Here is a 23852-nt window from a genome sequence, read left to right as displayed (position 1 = left end):
AAATGGCTAAAACTCTGGAGGGCCTGATGAAGCCCACTGCTAAAGTCTTTTGGCCTTCTCAAACTCAGCAGGAGTTTTGTTCTCCTGAGAATTTAACGGGTTACAAGAAAGATGCATCTGGCAGCCTGACGGATGTGAGCGGCCAGAAGCAATAGAGGACCGGCTTTTAAGAGTTTTTCCAGAGTCTAACATCACCCTCCAATCAAAAATGTGAACAATTAGGTGCGCGTTCATGCCCATTATAAACCCAGGAGGTAGGCGTGGATGTTTGGAGGTTCGCCTCATCAGTCCCTGGGGCCATTTCGGTGGCCAATTGGGGCCATCATCTCACCCTACACCCAAACATCTTCTTGCTCCTTTAACCAGATTTGGCTACATCCTTCCAGGAGTCTGCCAACCACCTGAAATGCAGACAGCAGAGATGGCTCTCTTTCTGATTTTTTGACACATTTTTCCTGTGCCAAAGAACAAGGCAGGCAGGGACTATGCACTATTCTAGACCTCTCCTATTTCAATCTTACCTCTCTGTGGAGTGATTCAAGATAAGCACTGGGACATAGATTCGTTATGCCCTCTTCTTGGGAAACTGGATTTGTTCCTTGGATTGCAAGGGCACTTTTACTGCATTGTGATTTTATGTCTCCATAGTCACTATCTACATTTGTTGCGGTGCAACAGGCAATTTCAATACAGAGCTCCATCCTTTGGATTGAACTCTGACATGGGTCTTTGGCTACTGGCATTCATATCTACCCCTACCTACACAACTGGCTAATATGAGCAGCCAGCCCCCAGGAAGCTCCTTTGGCCTTCTGAACATTGTTGATCTTTTCTTCGGCTTGGTCCTTCCTTGACTGCTTCTCGCAGATTCTCATTTATTGGCATTTTGTTGGGATACAGCAGCGGGCTGGATCTTCCAGGGGGCGAAAGATGCCCAACACACTTGCAATTACTTCCTTCCAAGTTTATGATAGCTTGGTGATTCCAGAGGCAGCCTGCACCCAGTCAGTCCCTTGCACCTGACTTGGAATGCACACAGGCAACTGCACCCCTTACATTTATGTAATCAGGTCATTCACTTCCAAAAGCAATACTTACTACCCCTCACAAGCTCGGCCATTCGAAGCTGGACTCTGGAGGTCAACCTACTAGTCGGGATAGCCTTTACAGACCAGACAGCATTTTGCATGATCACCACAGACTCCTCCCTTCTGGAGTGAGGTACATCAGTTAATGTCATGCAGATCCACAATCTGTGGGCCTTGGCGGCTAAAAAACACACAAATGTACTTTAAATAACTGATCTTCAATGCCCTGCAGGCTTTCCTCCCAAACATAGCAAGGAGGTGTGTGATGATACTCACAGACATCAGCTACCGTGTTTTACCTCTACAGTTATGGAGGGGATAAAGGTTCACGGACTGTCCCTTCTGGTAGTGCACATCTGGAAATAGACAATGCCACAGGTAATACATACCCCAAGCCCTTCGTCCCCAGGAAGACTTGAACAAGGATGCAAATTCTCATTCAATTGTCCTCCTCAAATAGAGTTGGGACTTAACACAGACATTCTCCTTTCCCTCGTTTTACAGTGCAGGTCCATCAAAGTGGACATGCGTGTAGGGGCATACAGTCCCTTGTGGCTGTTCTGTAGATTTCCAGGGAGAGCTTTTCCCTTTACACATTCCATTAACTCAGAGCCCTCATAAGTATTTGGACTTAGCCTTCATCCTCCAAAATCTTTATCAGCCCATGGTGACAAGACACGTTCTGTTTTTCAGATCGCATGGCGATAGACTTCCCCCATCCCATCCTGTTTATCCCCCACCCCACTCAAGAGGGTTCACCTGCTGTTCTATTGGACAGTGTGGATTCTTCACCTCTCCCCCCTCAATCACAGAGCTTGTCGGACTGAACTGCTCATCCTAGAACACCTGGGGTTCTCCACTAACACCAGGCCTCAAAGTTACCAGGAAGGTCTCCAATTGGACAAAGTGCATAAGTAAATGGACCAAGATTTGCTCTTGGCGTCTTCAAAGACACAATCATCATTTGACCTGCAACCTAGAGAGTGTGGGCTGAAGGGCTCTTGGCATACTTACCCATCAGTTCTGGGCATTCATAGAACCTCCAAGACAATGTTTTTCTACGTCAAACCTGGTGGTTAAAGGGCACATTGAGGGAGTTTGCTCATTTGTACATTTCCTCCCACTGAAGGCACTGCACGCTTCATGGGACCTGAACATTTGTCTTTCAGCCATGGCTCAACCCTTTTGAGTCGATGGCCATGCGCCAGGCTTTGCGGCACAGGATTCCTCCAAATGATACCAAAGATTCTTTCAGAGGTTGAATAATCAAAATTCCTTTGAGGAATCCTCATTTTTTTGGGTCAGTTTTTCTTGGAGTGGTGTTTTGCCCCCTATGGGAAATTATACACTGAGACCTTTTGGAGAAGCCGAAGGCATCGGGACATATCTACACCTCGGGTACTTAATATTTTTTATTTTTACATCAAAACATGCCTTTATATGAAGGCATGTAAGACACCGGTTCCTGTTAGTTGCCTTTTTTTGCTGCATATCTATTTCAGTCCCTACATTTTCAGTCTTAGCTGAGACCTCAATTGACTGCAAAACTTTGGAAAGGCTGGTATCCATAGGTTACAGATTCCATTGTTTTTATGTATTTCTTTTGGTAGTACCCAAATTGATCATTTACAAACAATTGTATGGCAAATCTGCCCAGTGCAAGTCGATCAATTGTAATCAATCAGTTTGGGTAATCTCTACCAAACATGAGGAGTGGGGATGCTCCCCGCTCCAGATGTTTGGTAGTGATGGCCTTTGGGGTAGTAGGGGTGCCCCCCTTGCTTCCAGAGGTTTGGAGGCTGGGGACGGGGAAAAAAAGAAAAGTGGATCCTGTGGCATTCGATCAGACCCACGTAGGAGGGACGTATCCGACGCTGCAGGGTCAGAGAAAAAGCAGACGTGAATAAGGTAAGTAGGGGGTGGTGAGGGGTTTAAATTTGGCTGTGGCAAAATTGGCTTCGCGGCCGAATTGACCACAGTCAATTCGGCCGCGAACAATTATGCCACGGCCATCAGTTTTTTGTCTAAACCTTCAAAAAGATGTGCGCTCTGTGTCACTATCCCGTGGTAGATGTTGATTACACAATCTGTCTATTCACAGGAATCTGCATCTAAACCACTCACAAAACTTAAATATAGTCATGTCTTTGAGCAAAAAAATCACTCACAAACACCAGGTTTGAAATTCACAACAAAAATGTACATTTTCTTATTTGGACCAGTGTAAAAATGTTCTTAAAATCTCATCACTTGCCCTTTCCTTTACTAATCCAGTGTACTCAATCACTGAATATATACATTCAAATAAAGTTTCTATTCAAAGACCTCCAGGTGGTGGTAAAAAGGTCTACTTGTGCGAGCATTTTGTCAGTCACATGGGATGTCATGAAGGCCGGCAGTACGTCCCCTCTCGATGCCGATTTTACACAAGGTGCAATAATTCCAGAAGTCACTCAATAGCAACTAACAGAAAGCATAAACATTTAAAAATGATTCACTTTGCAAAAACATTACAATAGGTTTTCATAATTCATTTTAATTGACATTCAACCAAACTCTGAGCCCTCAGGGTTGAGGTGAACATGCATGAGAAAGCCATTCAGTCCCGTTTTTTGCTTGGAATTCCGAAGTTCCATGTCTTAAGAAAAACTAAAAGTCCCAACATCAAAAGGGGAAAAAAAAAACAGGACAGGCTGGTCTTCTTATGCACGGCCACAGTAGCTCTGCCAAACCTCCATCTATAAAGAACATAAAACCAACTTAAAGTTTATACTACTTACTCTATAAGAACTGTTAATAACTTTTGGTGACGGGGGTGATGAATTGTTGGGAACGTCTTCACACACTTGTGAACTAAAGTCGCCATCAATTTCTTCAAACTGTGCATCCTAAAAGATAGAACACAGGATATTGTCAAACACCAAACCTTTACTCTCAACAAAATCTTAAATTCAATATCTTACAGGCGTTCTTAAAAAAATGTTATCCTCTCTTCCGGGTTTATATGAGCGAGTACTGTTTGTGGATGTAAAAGGGAGGGCATCGCTTGCAGGAACGCAATAAGATGCATTTTCAGAGCGTCCTTCTTTTGAGACCATAAAAAAAAAAAAAAAAAAATTAGCCAAGCACCGCCTGAAACAGGAAATGTTTAGGAGCAGGTTGTCCCACTTCCCTGTAATGCAGCAGCATTCAAATGTATACAGAGTCCCCTCGAGTAAAAATGTTGTTTCCGCCCCCCACATACACAAGCTAGAACTGCTTACATTTTCTATTAAATGGTTTTATTTTCTATTAAAAACAGTGACCGTAATCCCTTTTTAAAGCGCATCAGTCCCACGGGACATCCTTCGGGTGGGTGTGCGGGGCAGCCCAACAGTTTGAAGACCACTTCCTGTAAAGCAAAGGACAGAATAAAAAGCAGCTGAAGGACGACGACGTGCATATTTGGGAACAATCGTCCTTCCCTGTGGCAGCTTGGGAGGGGACTGAATTTTCAGGGAGAAAGGCTAATGTCCAAGCTGTGCTCAAACCCCTCCATATTCAGGTTTCAGTGAACCATTACCTGCCTAGGTCTTGCCCCCCTGTAACTGTGGAAGTACTCAAGGATGAGTGAGTCGTCAGGGAAAAAGCAAAGCGACAAATGAAATAAAAGGGGTTGTGGAATGGTTTGTGAGTTATGCGAACAAAACGTTTACCAGCCCCCAAAGCCTAGCAAAGGAAAGGTTTTGATTTAAAAAAGCACTTTTTCCGGTCAGGTTCAAGGCAATTAGAGCACAGGATACTACACAGAAATAAATATGAGATGGTGAAAACGACACTATGGATCGTTTGTGAGCAGATGGATCATGTCGCCTAATGGCATGGGACAGTGTGGAGGGGAACTGGCAAGGAAAAATATTCAGCAAGAACACAGAACCATGAGGAGACTAAAATCACGGCAAAAGAAGAAAGGTTTCTTGCTTGTCATCTTCATCATAAGTATCTACATTGAATATGTAGACATTGAATAGGTCAACCCAAATACAGAATCTCGGAATACTTTAATAATGTAGATGAACCACTCAAATGGCAATGCCATCATAAAAATGAAAAATAATTAAATGTTGCCCATCTGGCTTACTCTGCATCAAACATTACTGCAGAAAGGCACACTATTGGCATCAGATTATGGAATCCTACATAGGTAGCGTCACAAGCAGAGACAAAACAAGGAAACTGGCAAACATTACAAGATAAAATGACAGTGGACCTCATTATGGGTCTGGCGGTAACCCTTCCGGTGCTACTGGCGGGTTGCTGCCAGACCCGTAATATTTTACTGGCGCCTGACTTCCCGGGTGCCACCGGCTCATTACGAGTCCGGCAGCCCGGGAAGTCAGGTGCCAGCATATTGTAAGTCCCCATGGGGACATGAAAGCAAAAGTGCCAGTGCTTACCGTGGCTGCAGGGTCAGATCTGTCTGGCGCAGCGGCCACGGCAGGCAGATTGGGAGTTTGCCGATCCAGAAACTTGTAATGAAGCCTAGTGTCACTATAAGGCAGCATGCAGTTGCTGCGTCCCATCATGACGCAAACTAATGGTTGCAGCCAGTTCTTTTTTTACATAATACCTGAATCACTGAGTATCCGAATCTCTTTGAACCCCTCCGATTTCACCTTGTGGTTGTATATACCCATGATGGAGAATTGGGATTCAAATTTAAGTTACTTCTCCTGCCCCATCATGGCACCTTCATTGATATTCGCAAAAAATGAATAGAATAGAAAGTGCAGGCCCCCTAAGAAGGGTGGAGGCAGTCAGAGCAAGGAAAAAAACAATTTGGAAAGAGACTAAGAAAAAGAAAACTAGCAGACCTGCTCTGACCAGACCATCCGGTGTCTGCATCGTAGTCCAGGAAATAGTGCCATGCAAAAATGTGCACTGATTCGCAAGGTGGCTGGCTTTACAGATATCTGCTATAGAAAGGTTTCTTAGAAAAGCAGCAGTAGCTGCATTTGGGCACTGTATCCTCCTACAAGAGTTTTTTTTACTTTGACAGCACAACTGAATGCATAGTACTATTTTCAGAAGCAGTTAACCCTGCAAAATTGCACTACGGTTAACTAAAAGGTGTTCAGATTTTCTGATGCCCTTGGTTTTGTCAGGACAGAAGCCAACATATCTTCTCATTGAAGGTGTGCAAACATCTCTGCTAGAGAACGATTATGAAAGAAGAAAATGTTATGATATGGCCTGGTTGATATGAACATCATATAACATTTTAGGTGGGAAGAAAGATGTATTCTTAGAGCTACGCTAGTCTTGTTAAGGAATGTATGGCCCAGCAATACATGAACCCTATTTCCCAATGATATGATATAGCATTTATAACGTGCCTAATACACAAGTGTTTCGAGGCGCGAAAATAAACCGACGGATATAGCTACAAAGATTGAAGACTACATGTGGCAGGTGCTCATTCCAGCCATGCAGTTAAGTTGAGCCATGGAAGAATTTGATGAAAGATGCTATTGATATCGGGAATGAGAAATGTATGCAGAGCTGAATGCAGTGTGGTTCTATGGATGGACTCTTTTATAGTAAGGATTGCTTTCTGCAGAAGAGGGATTGGAGGAAATAAATACAGAAAACTGCTAGAGCAGTTGATGAAAAAGGCATTCACCTGGGACCTTTTTTCTGGAAGACCAGACAGTCTGCATTTTCCAATGTAGGAAAGAGGTCAAGTTGAGCACTTACAAAGATCAGATAGAAGATGCTGAGTCTTAAGATGCACTGATGGACGTGTTGCAAGTATCTGCGTAGAGTGTCTGCTTGTACATTCTAGTCACCACCAGAATTATCAAAATGAATGGCAGATTCACTGATGGAAGCCTGTTAGAGAGTTTTGTGCTTCCCTTAAGCAGATCCTGGATTTTGTGAATCCCTCTTTGTTTACAGAATTACATGCAATTGTATTGTAGGTTTACATCAGTGCAGACACAGCATTTATAGAAGAAAGGGGGTCAGACCCAAATGAACTGCTCTTAACTCCAGAATGTTTAAATAGTACGTCTTCTCATTATCGACCCCACCCCTTGCGGGAACAGGTACCACTCCCATGGACTGGGGTCGATGCGAGGCTGAAAGCAAGTATCTTCTACTGCTTGCATTGCATACCGAGCCTCTGGAACCTGCAGGACTTTGTGGACACGGTTACTTAAGTATGCAAACACATCAAGCTAACCTTTAAAAGATACACAAACATTTGGCAGAGAGCTAGCATGCTGAATTACTCTTTCTTCACATACTTGTTTGTGATGCACGGATCCAGGATTGGTCTAAATGGTTAGCGTCCTTTCTTATGACTAGAAAATAACGTGAATAGACTAGTTCCCCCTGATTTGTCTTTGGTACTCTATGGCTCCTTTTTGAAGGGGAGTGTTTGTATAGCGAAGCAGCCTGTCCAGGAGATTATGAGATTGCAGCTTTGAGGGGTGGATGAGGGAGGATTCACAGGTAATAGTGTACAGAATGTTGAACAACCAGTAGTCTTATGTTTTGCAGCAATGGTGTGTGTCTTGGAATCTTTACTCGAACCTGGGCAGTCATTTGCCAATGCTCTGTTGCCTTTGCAAAGTACAGGGTTTGGCCACTTCCACAAGCAGTTGCCGTTTTCTCCCACCTTTGCTATTGAATCCCTGGTGGTACTGAAGTTTGTGATGGCTTGAAAAGGATATTTCTGATGAGGAGTAAAAGAAGACTGGCTGCATTGTGGGAAACATTTCTTAGTTCTGTAGGAAGGTGTGCAATCTTTAATCCGGCCAACCTCACCCATGCCAAATATCCAAGATCAGGCCATGACAATAGTTGCTCATGTAGAAGCCATCCGCATCTTTAGATGTGCCAATCACCTGGTTTGCCTCAGTGACACCTTCCCATACAATCTAAAACATGTTTAGCTGCTTGTCCACTGGGTTAAATGCACCATTCTTTCTGGTGACGAGATAAAAGACTTAGATGAGAAATATATTTTCCTGCCAGCTGAGACGAAGGTTGGCTGTGGGTCCTTATATAGGAAGAGGATCTGAATCTGGAGCTATGTACTTCTTTTCCCACCTAAGAAATAAAATGTAATACATAGGCTAAATGAGCCATAATGGAACATGAAAAATGAAGTTGCCCACGTCGGCTATTGAGTCACAGCCCCACGTCCCTTATGTTTTACTTTCTGATGAACCTTTCAAATGTACCCTATTTCATTGACTTTGACACAACTTGTGCATTCTGTCGATGTTTGGAGCAGGTGCCCTGTGATTGACCAAAAAGTGTTGTTCGTCAGAAGTCAAGGCTAGTAGCACCCACATGACCATCCCAACTGGATGAAACGAAGGAACAATGGGATTGCTTATAAAAAAACAGAAGCCATCCTGGGGACGGAAGCCCTATGCCCCTCGGCAGATCTTGCCATACCGGATGTAGTCATATGATGCACTAATTGGAAATGAACACTATATAGGTAATGTGGATGAATGAAACAAACCGTTGTTTGGTGGAAGGCAACTTGTGTGTTAAGAAGGCCTGCTAAGGGTTCTCGAAAGCTTTTAGGTTTTGTCGGGTGACCAGTGATCTATAAAGGTGAGGTGCTTAGAGGGTAGGCTTTCCTAAGGCAGTCAGTTCCACGTAGATGTAGGATGTGATTGAATAACAAGATGAAGAATAAAGCTTCCCATGTTTGTCATCACCCAGAAATTGATGAGTGAGGTTTGTTTCTCAGACAGTTTGCTGTGCTGGCCTCTAACATTTAGAAAAAATGCCCCATGGGGATAAAGGAGCCTTCCAAAATTGGCAGGCCCAGCAGACTGACACTTTCCCTTTCTCCAGACGCAGCACAAGAGGAAGGAATGAGCAGGAAAAAGAGCATCCAGATAGACACAGTTGCATTTGCACAGTAGCCAGGCGTAACACATTGTTCCTTCACAACTGGAATGTGTGATCAGGGGATGCTTGAGTTCGCCAAACGATCTTGAGATTCCATATAGAGCTGCTATGCATTTGCTTCCAGAATGCAAGCCCCCTTCTCGTAGGAGGACCATGTGTTGATAGAGTGCTTGCATTTCTTTTGTTTCTTTACAGGGGCGGTATTTTGCTTGTGTTTTTAGATAGTGATGTGTTTTTTAGGCTTTAATTTAGAAGTGTATATTTTTGTAGAACCCCGATTAGGAATTGTTACATTTTTGAATCTTTCTATCATTGTTGTTTAGGATACTACTGTTATCTAGCCTGTGCTACACACAAGGTGAAGGAGTATACCTTTTGGGTTCTGCCTGTTTCACCTTTATGATTCGGGCTCACGGCTTGTTTGGGGCCGAGTTGGCGGTTTAGCCACTACTCAACCCTGCAGTCCTGCAGACCACCATTCCTTTCGTCAGACTCTAATGTATGTATTAATTATAGGCCAGAGGATACCTGTAGAAACACTAAGTATAAGATAAGATTTACAGATTTAAAGGCTGGACTCTGTGGGAATCAACAATATCTTCAAAGAAAACAGAGCTCAGTGGATGGTGCAAGAAAGTACAAGGGTTTATGTTTGTAACCATGCAATTGTACATTGTAGAGTCAGGAAGGCTGTATGTGTTATAATGAATATGTAGAAGGATATTGTTTAATTTCAAGGTTTTCGTTGCAGGATGGAAATGTTTATCATTTTACAGCCAACAAAAGAAGAGGTTCCACTGTGCAAGTGACAAGTATTGCAAAGTACTAGTGTGGCTAGAGAAAAGAGAAGAAAAATCCATTAAAAATTCACATATGATGGAACAAGCATGTCAACAGAGAATACAAATAAAGGAATCAGGTTTTTACCTGATATTTCAAATAACGACTTTCAATTCCCACTCCTGGTGTCAATCAGGTGTGATTGGGTTTATGGGTTCATTGGAGATGTGTGGGAACAGAGATAGACAGCAGAAGACAGTCTCTCCCTCTTCAGCGGGAATCAAAGACTTACGTATTTGTGCATGAAACATTCTATAATGGGTATCTTTACAACAAACTAGAAAGTGCAATCAATAATTTGCATCCAAGTACCACTCGGTAAGAATTGCACCAAGTGCAATTATTGTAAACCATAGGCTTCATCTGCCAGACCGTCATAATTTACTATTAGAATCCAATGTTTATATACACATACATACTTTTTCTGATTTGCTCCCCTTTACAATTTGAGGAAGAAATTGTGTTTAATTTGTTGAAATATATTCACAGGTTTTATTGCACAATAATTATGATCCTGTACTACATTTCTGACCAATTGTAAGGTACAATTCAGTGGAAAATGAAGACTATCACATTAGAATTTGAACATTTGGCACATGATGGGCATAACCTTTTGCCATTAAGCACATTACAGAGAAAGGTGGACTGGTTGCTCTGATGGTGCATGTCTGGGAAAAGATGGGCAGCAACCTCTAAATTAAAGTTCTTGCACATATGCAGGTGTTCATGGCAGTACCCATCCATCTTGCATGATCAAGGAGAGCCTTGAACTGGTGCAAAGCTTGTTATTGCTTGTTTGTGTGTCTGCAGGTCCATGTGGGCACGGTACTCTGGCTGCAGGTTTTCTGAAATCACAGGTCTAGGAACTCATTTATATTGTTTGGCTCTTACGTACAGCTCCAATTATTCCTCTTGTGTTCTTCGCAAACATATGGAGTTACTTTGAACAGATATTTGCACCGTTAATATCTGCCCCGCGTCTAGCTCGCAAAACACTGCTTTGGGTACACCTAGCCTTTCCCCTTCCCCAAGGTCATTACTTTTAGGGAGAATGAAGTGACCATCACTCCCAGTATTTCTGACATAGGCCACATAAAAAGGATGCAAAATATACCGAAAAGCCTAATCCATTAACCCGCGAGATAAAAATATTTGCTAGGATTCCTGAGCCCATAGGTACGTGCCGTTTTTCCCCAGCTAATGCCCATCAATCAATTCGAAAATAGCTCGCCCGCAGCACGATAAGATAGGGTCATGCAGTGCCTGACAAACAAACAAAATAATAAACAAAGAAAGCTGAATTGCTGCGTTCAGTTGTTAAAAACGCTGTTCTAATTGGATTGATGGGCATTAGCTGAGGATGAACATATACCTCTAAATACCTCAGTAAGTCCAGGCTTTCCATTTTTCTTATGCTACACCATCTCTGGGTAAAATATTAGGGCTATAGGTGTAAGTCACCTAACTCCATGCCATATTTTCGATTGTGCCTTTCAGGTTTCTCTTCTACCGTTGCAAATGAACTAGCCGATATTTACTGGCTTATGATTCATGTAAGATGTTTGAATCCGTCGCTGATTTTAGGAGTACAGTTGGAGAAACCACCTCAGACACATTCCATTCTGAACTTGAGTTTGTTGTGTTTTTCAAATTCAGGGATTCCCTTCAGACTATCGCACAAAGGGAGCGAGTCCTGGGGAAAACATGGTCTACAATGGGAAATACATGCGTTGTAAATAGAAAGAAGGGTTGACTCTCTAGCATCCCTCCATGAGCGCTTTTATCTTGAAGACAATAACAATGCACGACTGAGATAACTGTCTCTTCTAGTAGACTCTTGGCTCATTAGGTCATGAAATTTAGCTTACCGTTTTTGGCCTAGCAGGCCACTTAATTAGCACACACCACTTTGTAGAATTTCTTGCTGCTATTTGCACTCATGTATTGTTGTTTTGATATTGTTGTATGTTCATTTTGTTCATGTGTCTTTGTTGGTAAGTCATTTACTGCACATTGTTGGAGACACTGCAAGTCATTAAAATTATTTATATATATATATATAAAAATGTATTTATTCTAAATAACCTTGATATACACCTGTATTTATCGTTCCTAGAAGCTTCATGGCCTTTCTTTTTTTTTCATAAAACTTTATTCATAAGGTGCTTGACATTACAACAGAAGATAAGGTAGCAGCATTAACAAAAAGGAAATCATCTTACATTTGTTATCGCTCACATTGGTTTGGCAACAGTTGAGGAGTAATACAAAATGAGTGGTGGCATAGGTACAAACATAACATAAGGATGAAAGAGAGGGAGAGCTACTGATTGGTTGCACATAGTTGCGAAATGGAGGCCAAATGTCTATTGGTTTACAGTTCATGGGTTGTAGCAAGGACCAACTGTCGTCCTGGTCAGAAGCACATGTAACGGCCCGTAGCCAGTGTGTCACAGACCGGTAGGAGGGCCGCAGCCATAGCAGCAATATACATCGGACTGCCAGTAACATACAAAGGCCTTCCTGACTTATCTGATGACCGAAAGTAATAACATGTTATTTGTGATGCTATCCATGCTCTCTTCTCTAAGCCATTGCATTTTGGGGGTCTAGTTGTGCTCCTAGAAACTTTTTGTTTTCAGATTGATTGATTGTTGTATATTTCGTAGACACTTTACCGCATTCTCCACTGTTATCAACCAGTGAAGGCTAAACTGGAATTGACTTGCAGCGCAGATCTGCTGCGACGATGGAGCACCTTGGTGAATATACGAGATGCAGACCTAATTCCAAAAGAGAGCACTTTGAATTGAAAATGTCTTGATTTATTTTGAAACTAAGATACTTGTGATGGCCTGAGAACATTAAAATATGAATGCATACATCTTTCACATCTAATGTGGACATGCAATCTACCTTCTTTAACATAATTAGTTCCTCAATGGTGGTCATCCTGAATTTTTGGGGTTTTACATGTGTTCGCTGACCATAGGTCTAGAACAGGCCTTTTTGTTTGGTCTTTTTTGGAACTATGACGTATGAAGAATACATGCTTGTGTATACCTGTGCTGGAGGTTCTGTTCCATAGATACCTTTTCAATGTGCACTGGAATTTCTTCCTGGAGGAGTATCAGGTGTTCTGAAAACAGTCTCCTGTTTTTTTGGTGACGGGCGCTAGCTTGGCTAATAGCTGTACAGAGTACCCGTGCCTGACTGTTCCTAAAATCAACTTTTCTGAGGTTATTCCTTCCCATACATGGGTGTAAGATGTTATTCAACCCACCACTGGGCTAACATTGGAGGGAACGTCGTTGGCCTTGTGCTCCTGTTTGGCATCTTTTTTACTGCATTCTACTAAGAATGCAGAATGTCCGAGTAATTTGGAATAGGTGGACAAAATGGGCAAACTTCCTATTCAGAACCATCTTAAGTTATTTGCACTCCTGGCTGTTCATATTGCCAAAGCCATCTCCTTAAATGTGTTATGCAGAGTGCATGCATTTTGTTTTTCTAACACCTAGCGTTAATATGTAGCTTTGCCATGAACTGCAAAAGGTTAACCCTCCCCCAATGCCTTTCAGAGCTCCCAAAAACACACAATCAAATCAGACATTAAAGAATCGTTTTCCAATGGAACGTTAGGCTCCTTGCAAGAGTTAGACTAAACAGAAAGATGTGTAGCCTAGAGATAACGGAACTACAGCGATGACATGGTAAATAGAAACTAAGATATAATTAACGGCACATGCAGCTGGAAGATGGTAAAAAGGATCAAAGAAAAATGAATTGAAGGTTTTACATCAATCTCGTCGCTTTTATTAACAGAAATACTGAAAACCAGTCTTGACCCACAATTCTGTTTTTCTTTTACAAATCGTAATGTTAGGATCTCTTTCTTGTTTTGTAAAAATTTAGGAATAGTAGGAAACACAAAGCAATTAAAGACTGAGTCACTGCACAACTTGCCTTGTGCTCCGCCCAATCTCGATTTTCATTATATGCAAGCCTCGGTCATCTTTAGTTTCTTTATAATCTTGTGAAAGGCATTTTAGTAATCTAATATGTAGCATGAAAAATGTGGAAAACATCAGCAAATATGCTAAGGATGACTAGAATTGCTAGCAATACACAAAAAATCAAGTATTATAATGTAAACTTAAAGGTTGTGCAAGCAATCAAAGAAGATTGATAAATGTATGCACAGCGAGAGACAACACAGTTTATCGATAGTGCAGTATCAGGCTCCCATGTCTATTGAGTGAAGCTGCTACTATTAAAATACAAGTGTCGGGGAGTACTTCCAACGTCACAAACGTGCACGAAAATACAAGCTTCGAAAGTCTCTAAAGCACACTGCATAAATAAAGCAGCCCCAGGCACATAGAATTACCTGTGTAGACCCAAAATGAGCTAGTAATCATGCTAGAGTAAGCAGTATTCCTGAGGGATAAGTAAGCCCTAAAGTGCAGACCTTAAACCGGAGCATAAACGCACGTCCTTAATATAGTAGCAGTTAACATTAGAGAACCATTAGGGGAACTCCGAATGATAGCAAATGACAGGTGACCTTTTACACTAATTTGACAGTGACTTTTTACACTAATTGAATGAACACCACAAGTAGGCCTCGAGACATATTCTGCCATCCCAAAAGCATACAAATCCTCAGTTTCTCAGAGAATATCAGCCAGGCTCTCACAACGAAGCACACATACACAAAGCTCTAACTTTCCACAGAAAAACTGAATGCTGCACAGTGATTGGTCAGGCAGTTGGGCAAACATTCTCAAGTCTGAATTTCGGCAGTGAGGACATGCAAAAGCAACAAAGTAGTAACAACCCAGACCTAAGGGACAAATACTGCACATGGATTGGTTGAGACAGATCAGCGTAGCAGAGTTCCCAAGCCTGTGTTCAAAAGATATATAAAAACAACATGTTCCTAGTTAGTACATCGGCACATCACAATGAAGGTCACAATTGGGCAAGGAGGAAACAATGAGCAGTGCAGAGTGTACATGTTCAGGAAGAATAACCAAGAAGCAACACTGCCTTCTGTAGGAGAAGCCGCAATGAAAGAGATCCATGCTAAGGTAGGAACCATACAAACATCATCGCACATAGAGTAGAATTAATTGGGTACCAATGACTCATGGAAACGTATGAACAACCCCAACAGAACACACACAATATTAGTGATGAGTAGGTTTATAATATTGTAAGCTGCATAGATATATTCATATCTTTGCAAGAGAATGAAGTTTGCAAGCATGTAAGCACCCAGCTCATAAGGTCAAACACAGGGCAAATGAAATCATGAACAAACAATGAGAAAGCAAGGAGAAGTGAGTAATGTTTCCAACAAGAAGTTGCCATATTGAACTGGCGATGAACAGTTCATAATGATGGGGACGGTAAAATGGTGCCAACTGATGAGGTCTTTGGGAAGAGGATGTACAATTATCATTTGTTTTGTCAAACTGTCACATCTCACACAGGGATTGGCTGAATTCTATTAAGTCACTCACTCCACCACCTCTCCTCCTGGAACATACAATCAACTATTAAGTGTAGAGCATATACATTATAACACGTAGCATCCAATCGGCGTCATGGGAAGGAAGATTATCTCAGCGTCAATGAATTAATGAACTGATGTCTTGCAATGGTCAAGAGGGTAGAATAAGACAATAGGCTAGGTATTGCATACATTCACTTAGGTGTGCAGTGAAAAAGTCGAAAACATGTGGAAAAAAAAATGTTGATTTTTTTTTCACGTCTTATTTTTTTATTTACATGTTTTTTATGGGTTCCGCAAGTATTTAAGGGGTAAAACAAAAAAATAAATACAAAAAAGGGGGGTTGGGCCCCCCAATTTCGAACAAAAAACAAACAAAAATAGCCATTCGAAATTAAATTTTTTGACTTTTATTTCGACATAATGACTTTCGACATAATGTAATTCGAAATTATCACTATAAACCATTCTCTTATAGTCATCCCTATGGATAAGGGGTGTATCAGCCACTTTTACTCCTAAAAAAAAAAGGCAAATACTCCACAAAAATAAAAATGGGGAGTAAAAATACTCCCAACAAAAAATAGGAAACGTACGACCATGTGCCCTTGCTTACACCCACGCAGCTCCAGGAATATGTTTGGTGCACGTAGTACCACAGGAAGAAACTACTATTATAAGTGCCTGATCAGAAGACATAAACCTATATCTTTTAATGTGCATGAATAACTAGGTTCAAAGAAATATTTACTACATTTCCGTTTTCCAGTTAGAACATTTTTACTCGCTTATGCGATACCATCATTGTTAATTCGACTTACATTTTTACTCACAACTTTAAATAATATACTCCCACTTCCAAATCATATCTTGAGTATTGCCTATAGTACAAATGATGCCAAATCACTTCCTGGGGATTTGTGAATAATCTGTAACATTTGTCATCATTTCTCTTCTGATATTTACTATACATGCAAACATTTTGAATGTCTTTTTGATAATTCACCAGCCTAGGATGTGTTTAATAAACATTTGTTTTTCTCACATCTCGTGCATTATTTTTTGGCTCATTGGATTGGTTTTTAGCCTTCGATTTTGTGACTTGCCTTACACAAACTTCCCCTCTGATCAAATTCAACAGACCCTAGGTAGCAAGTGGTATACCACATGTATAGAGGATACAAAGCAATAGAATCAAGTGCAGCTTTGATCTTGTACTCCGAGCAGGAAAGCAACTTGAAAATCCTCCAGATTGACATTTTTCAGCAGTGCTTGAAGCAATACAAAAATATGCTACTAACAAACAACAACAAATGTAGGGAAGGTTTTTGAGCCAAAGTTTATTCTTGCGCTTTGCCCTTTCCCGTCAAAATGCACAAGCTGTCTGAAAAGCAAAATATAGAAAAGATATACTTATGCTAATTAGTACACTGAGAAAGAGAATCTTATAACACTGCAATAAGGATATTTGCTTATGTATATAGGTGTATATATACACTCACAAACCTGGCCAGTGGATTCTTTTATCAAACATTTAAAAAAAAACAATTATTTACCAATTATCAAAAGCAAAGATCTTCTATATTTCACTTATATAATGCAGTCCCCACTTTCCGTGGGGACTGACAGTGGGTTGGTTGCCACGCTGATAAAGTGGATGCCGGGCATCCCTAAACCACCCCACCGGGTCTCTGAACTAAAAAAAAAAAAAAAAATAAAATAAAATAAAATAAAAAAAAAAATACAAAGGGGGCAGCCACACACCTACAAATTCACCCATCGTAGGGGGCTTGAACACAAAACTCTTGAGGACTGGCAGAGTCCTGCTACTCTCACAGAGCCATGCCAAATCCCTATCCAGACCCAAACACTCCGCGATAATCACTTCCACTTTAAGGGCACATCATTGCAGCAGTCTGAAATCTACAGCAAGTGTTTAGATGTTCTTCTGCAATGCTACCAAAGAAAAGATTTAAAAAAGGGAGGCAAACGGATAGAAAGTTGTGCTTGACAAAATAATGGCATTGATTGAAACTTAGGACATTACCTGTGTGAGGGACAACCTTGTTCACCTGCTCACCTTTGCCTCACATAGATTAAAAAGTTGCCAGAACTCCATTCCAAAAAATAATGTTTTTAACAAAAAACATCCCTTGCTACCAAAAGGTTTCCCTTACTTGAGTTACACGCTGGGAAAATAGAGGTAGCCTGTTCAAAGCAGACAATGTCAGCAGGGCTCCACAAGGGTGCAGAGGAGACTTTGCATGTCGATTTTGAAATACAAGATGGCTGCAGCCCCTTTCAGTGCACAAAATCGCTTACACATGATCCAATCAGAGAATAGATATACTTAAACTAAACAAATACAATCCATGAACCTGAGCACTATCCAAGGAGGAGATGAACTATAAAAGCTACCTTGCTCTGTCACCTGGGACAAGAATGTTGTAGATTGGAGAGAAGAAGTTACAGGGGAGGAGGGAGAAGAACAAGTTACTTTCTTAACTGGTAACGTTCTTTCGATGGGATGTTCCTCCGACGTATTCCACATCTATGACAGACGCCCAAAGCAGTACCAACGTCTGGAGGTGGGAAAAAGAATTTAGAATTTTAGAATGCCCAATCAAATTGCTGAATAGAGGACTGCCTTACCAAAGGCCACATCTTGCCCATGGATGGAGTCCAGGGAATAGTGTCTCACAAAAGTATGGACAGAGGCCCATGTGGCTGCTTCACAAATATTATGAATGGGAACACCCCTCTGCAGAGCAGTGCAAACAGCCACACCGGTAGTAGAATGAGCCCATAAGCCTACTGGAGGGTCCTTACCCGCCAAACGGTAACATTAAGATATCGTTAAAATGATCCATCTGGACATGGTCTGCTTGGAAACAGCTCGACCTAAACGCCTTGCAGCGTATCCAACAAAGAGCTGATCGTCCACTCTGACCCGGGACATCCGTGAGAGATAGAAACTTAAAGCTCTCCTAGGATCCAACCTATGGAGCCTCTCCTCTTCCTTACCAGGATGCGGAGGAGGATAAAACGCCGGAGGAATTACCTTCTAGCTCAAATGAAATTCCAACACAACCTTCGGAAGAAAAGAAGGACGAACCCTAAGGACAACCCTGTCCTTATGGAACACCGTGAAAGGTGGCTTGGCGGAAAGTGCCTGCAACTCACTCTGCGTGCGGAAGTAACCACAACTAAAAATACAGTCTTAAAAGCCAACAGTCTCAGCGTGTAAGAATGCAAGGGCTCAAACGGAGATCCCATTAGGAACTTTAGAACCAAATTCAAATCCCATCCCGGCACCTGGAAAGGCGACGGTGGAAACATTAGTTAGCCCTTTAAGAAACTGAGAAATCAAAAGGAATCTTAAAATAAGAACACTCCTCAGACGAGCGCTTAAATATTGACAGCGCCGCCAGGTAACCCTTATTGGTACCCACTTGCAGACCCTTGTGGGCTAACGAAAGCAAAAAAGACAGAACCAAAGGAATGGAACATTGAAAAGGAGCCACATTCTGTATCCTGCACCAGTCGCAGAACTTTCTCCAACGGCAACGGTACAGGGATTTTGTTGCGGGCCTTCTGGCCGAAAGCGACATCTCCATCACGTCCTCGCGGAGGTCCCAATCCTTACACCTCAGCCTTTCAGATACCAAGCATGAGGGATGAGAGACTTGACCTCTGGATGGAGAACTGAACCCCCCTACCGTGAAAGCAGATCGTCTCGGTAAGTAAGACGGCGTGGAGGGCAGATGGACATGTGTAGAAGGTCCGGGTACCACGCTCTCCTGGCCCATGCCGGAGCAATGAGGATCATCTGGGAACTGAACCTCTGTAACCTCTGCAACACCTGCAGAATGACGGGGACTGGAGGGAATGCGTACAGCAGTCGGAAGGACCACTCCACTACGAACGTGTCCCCTAAGGCTCCTCTTGGAGGAAATTCCCGCGAGCAGAATCTTTCGCACTTCAGGTTGACACTGGTGGCGAAGAGATCCACTTGTGAGGTTCCCCAAAGGGCGAAGATCTCCAACAGAACTTCCTGAGCCAGCTCCCACTCGCGAGAGACCGTGCTCTGCCTGCTCAGAGCGTCCGCCGCCGCGTTTTCGTCTCCGGCGTTTTCGTCTCCGGCCAGATGAACTGCTGAGATCGAAGTTTCCTGCTGGATGGTCCAGAACCAGAGCTGCATCGCCTCTCTGCACAGTGGGAGTGACCCTGCCCCCCCCCTTTTTTGTTGAGGTAGTGCATGGCCACTGTATTGTCTGTCATAATCGGGACATTCTTCCCCCGCACAGACGGCAGAAAAGCCTTCAGGGCTAGCATGATGTGGAGTCTGGACTCCGATGGAGACTAACGACCGCTGGCTGTCAGCTCGTTGGCATGAGCTCCCTAACCCGTGAGGGATGCGTCCGTCATGATCGTCACCTCCAGTCACGGTTGCCAAAATGGAGCACCCTTCAGCAGATTTCCTTCGACGGCCCACCACACAAGATCCTGTGCAACCGGGGGCGGAATCTGAACGTGATCCGACATCCTGCCGGAGAACTGTGACCACTGCATCTTGAACGCCCAGTGCAGAGATCTCATCCGCAGCCTGGCCTCTGGCACCAGTAAAATGCAGGATGCCATGAGGCCGAGCAATCTCAAGAACTCGAACGCCGGGAGACTCTGGGCATGTTGAAACTTGTCCACCATCTGCAGAATGTGATGAGCCCTCACCTGGGGAGGCAAACACTGCCCCAGGGATGCGTCGAGCACTGCTCCGATGTACTGGAGCTGCTGGGTAGGTGTCACATGAGACTTCAAGTTGAGGGAGAAGCCCAGCTTGTGAAAGGAGTGGCAGGTGACCTACAGATGATCCAAGACTTGCTCAGGAGAGCGCGCCCTGATCAACCAATCGTCCAGGCAGGGGTAGGCGTGAATCCCCCTTTCCTGAGATGCGCTGCCACCACCACCATCAGCTTGGTGAAGACCCTCGGGCAGCGGTCAATTCGAACGGCAGGACCCGAAACTGAAAATGCGAGTCGCCAACCACGAGGACCGGGACCTGGCATGGCATGGCTATGGTGATCAACCTTGTCTGATCGGGACCTCGACAGCTCCAGATGATCGCGCCGCCCGCACGAGCCCGAAGGCGTGCGAGCGGTGGCTCTAGCTCGTTCCTTGCCAGCTTCTCTCGAAGGCACTGACGGAACGGTGCCCTATGATTCGAAAATTGCCACCATCTCCTGGCAGAATGCATCCCATTCCGCCAGCCAGGAATGCTTGGTGGCACAAGCCACCCGCCATCTGGCAGAGTCCTCTGATGAGGACGGGGAAGGCGACCGGTGACAGCTTCCGAGAATGCCTAGAAGAGGCAGAGGAATGGCAGGAACCACTCCGAGATCGAGACCCCCCTGGACTTACGCCGACGCGGAGAGTCGCCCCTGGAGTAGTCGGTCGAAAGCCCAGCAGACTTACGGGGTTTAGAAACCCTACCTACCGATTATTTTTTCTTCCACTCCTGCAAGGCCTTCGACGTCAGGGACTGGCAGTCATCGCAATCGTCGGTGGCGTGGCTTTCGCCCAGGCACCAGAGACAGACGTCATGCAGGTCCGTAATGGACATTTTGGAACCGCAGTCTCAACACTTTTTGAAGCCCGACTTCGGGGTAGAAGAAGAGGAAGACATTTTCACAAATCAAGTAGAAGAACCGAGCGCTCCGAGATTCCCAAGCGAACACGTTTGTGGAAAAAATTGAACTGAGGCTACAGGTGCCGTGCGTCCTATATATAACATCCAGTGACGTCGACCCTAGACGGAGGCCCTCGAGGTCAGCATGTCGACGTCATCGACGCAGGACGCCTACGCCCAAAAATCTTCCGAGGCAGCACAGCTGTGGTCATTACTGTCATAGATATGGAATACGTCTGAGGACACAATCCCCTCAAAAGTTACCGTCTGGAGATAGTTATACTGGGGAAGTTCAATTGAGAGAGTTACCACATGGGGAAGAGCTTTACTAAGAAGGTGAGTGGGAAAGAACCATCTAGAGAGAATTGGTAGGAGAGGGAACCAACAGCATCTGCGCATGGTGCAGGTTGAGGACCTTTTCCCAACCTTGCTGCTCCTCAAACATTTGTTGCCCCATTTACCACTCAGGCCAGTACACCCACTGACAAACAGAGGCATCCAGGAAGCATGGAAAACTCATAGATTAGCGTCTTACCTGGTGCCTGTCCCCAAGATGGCGGCTCGCCAGGCAAGCATCCCAGAAGCAGACCCGGAAGTAGATGAAACATCTTCCGGATCAGCCGGCAGTTAAGTCATGCAAATGCACGGTATCATGTCTTTGCAACCACTACAGTACTGGAGATCCTAAACATTGGAATATAGGTGCTATTTAGCATTAGAGACAACCAGGAAGATTTTAGGTCTTCATAGTTTGGATTTGTGTATTCTATTTAATTGATTCCATTCATTCTCAAGAACCTCAGGGTAGAGGGCTGGAGAGGGGGGCGGGAGGCTGGGAGCTTGGCGGGGGTTTTGGCGATTGCACTATACTCTTTGCTGCATCACCGTTGTTGGGGAAGAAAGGCTTACCTGGATACGAGTCTGAGAAGGGGTCTGCTTCTGTCCTTATGCTACTTCATCTCCATATCTTCTTGCTTCATGCGTTACGGGTGGCACTTTTGTGCCAGAATTATTGTCTGCTCCTGAAGCTAGACAGGTCAGTATGGTTACATGTAGTTTGGATGCACCGATTAGATACTCTCACCATGCTATTTCGAAGCAAGCAAAAGAAAGTGTTCATCAATGTGTTATCTGCAATCCCCCAATAAATGTTTAGCAGTAATTTAGTGGATAGAACCTCACATGTTATAGGTGGGTCACTTATGGTCCGCTCTCAAAGATTGTAAGCTGGAACATCGCTGGCCTAAGTAAGCTGATAGATGCTGACTTTATTCGGTGGCTCAATGTACACAAAGTTTGCTTGCAGGAGACATAGCTCTCTGATTAGCAGTATCTGGAAAGTTATTTCCCAGATTTTAATATTTGTATGGTTAAAGCAGTGTGCTCCAAGACAGGCAGATGGCGTAGAGGTTTGGTGACCATGGTGAGGAAGCAATACTCTACTCTGGCTGTGGGATGGTGTCCATATAATCCAGTCTCTCTAGCTGGGACGATGCCCCAAAACGCCCCCTTCTTGATTAAAACTGTAACGGTTATAAATAGCTATTTTCCACCAACATTTAGCACACTGGTATGCTTAAGGAGGACATTTTGATCCCCAAGGGTTGGCTAAAAGTTGAGGATGTTGATTTTTTAATGATTAGCGATTTTAATGCTAAGTATGCCAAGTTAGGTCAGAACAAGGGAATCCCACAAGAAACACTAAGGGTGCATGAATTATGTGGAATTCCAAAGAGGAATTACCGACAGCCAATCAGTGATGGGCTGCTTAATGGACTTATTTATGGTTAAATAGCTCTGTGGAATTGAATGGTAGATGTGTGGGGGATACTCCACCAAACATTTCATTTAAAGCTGGTCAGAGGAGGTCTTTAATAGACTATTGCTTGGTCGACTGTTTTCCTTTCCATAAGGCAAAGGGGTTTGAAATTTCAGATCGCCAGTGAAAGTGATTAAAACACTCTTCTGCTGAAATGGCAGTTAGGAGTGTCCCCTTTCCCAGAGTGCTTCACGCCAGAAAACTTGACTCAGCTTAATCCAATGCAAAGAATTTAGATGCTGAGATTATAGCCCTGCTCCAAGACTGGAATCCCTGTCTCGCTGCAGCAATCTTTACGGATTGCAGTCTCACCCTGTAGTAGTGAACCTTTTTTTTTTTTTTTTTTAAAACCTTTATTTTTGTTCTTTCGACACAACAAACAACTACTCACCCACATTAGGGTGGCTTTAACTTTACGCCTTCAACCAGTGCCCCGACCTCCCCGCCTCCCTCTGCGACTCCCCCCTCCGCCCCCGCTGCATCCCCATATCGTCCCGCTCTTGCGTCAATTCGCCCCTCTGGTGAACCAGTGGAAGATCTCAAGAGTCTGAGTTAAAACTGTATCAGGGTGTGTTCCCAGTGACCAACGGATCCACTGAGGAGGTGGTGTCGGCCTCCCTTATTAGAAAGGATATTAGCGGGCCCCATATGTCGGGCGGGCGAGCGTGAAGTGGTAAGCGTTTTATGAAATCAGTTTCTGTGTCCTGGCAATAAAGCACATCTTTCCGCCATGCAGTGTACGATGGTGGCGGGCCGCGGCCCCACGCCATGGCGACTCTTCTGCGAGCTAGTGTTAGTAGGAGTCCGGTCAGCTTCCTTGACGGCATGGACAGCAACCTCGTCATCCCCAACAACGCTGCTGTGCATCGGGGTTGTATCGTTTCACCGACAATTGCGGATGTCGTGTCCAACACACGGTTCCAGAATGGGGCTACCTCCGGGCATTCCCATGCGAGGTGCACAAAGTTCGCTGATAGAGTCCCG

General features: G+C 43.7%; 1 protein-coding gene across 11 annotated transcripts in view; it reads right to left on the bottom strand.

The window, feature by feature from the left end:
- CCSER2 (coiled-coil serine rich protein 2) overlaps window positions 1-23852 on the bottom strand; it is a 1037685-nt gene that overhangs the window by 368413 nt on the left and 645420 nt on the right. For all 11 annotated transcript variants that reach the window (XM_069610752.1, XM_069610751.1, XM_069610750.1 and 8 more), the window contains one exon: window positions 3869-3976. In XM_069610752.1, coding sequence (XP_069466853.1) covers window positions 3869-3976 — 108 coding nt within the window. The remainder of the gene's footprint in view (window positions 1-3868; window positions 3977-23852) is intronic.

Source organism: Ambystoma mexicanum, chromosome 8 (assembly GCF_040938575.1).
Source record: "Ambystoma mexicanum isolate Mex_15411 chromosome 8, UKY_AmexF1_1, whole genome shotgun sequence".
NCBI classification, from domain to species: Eukaryota; Metazoa; Chordata; class Amphibia; order Caudata; family Ambystomatidae; genus Ambystoma; species Ambystoma mexicanum.
The sequence above is the reverse complement of the archived record's forward strand: the minus strand, read 5'-3'. Positions and strand labels throughout refer to the sequence as shown.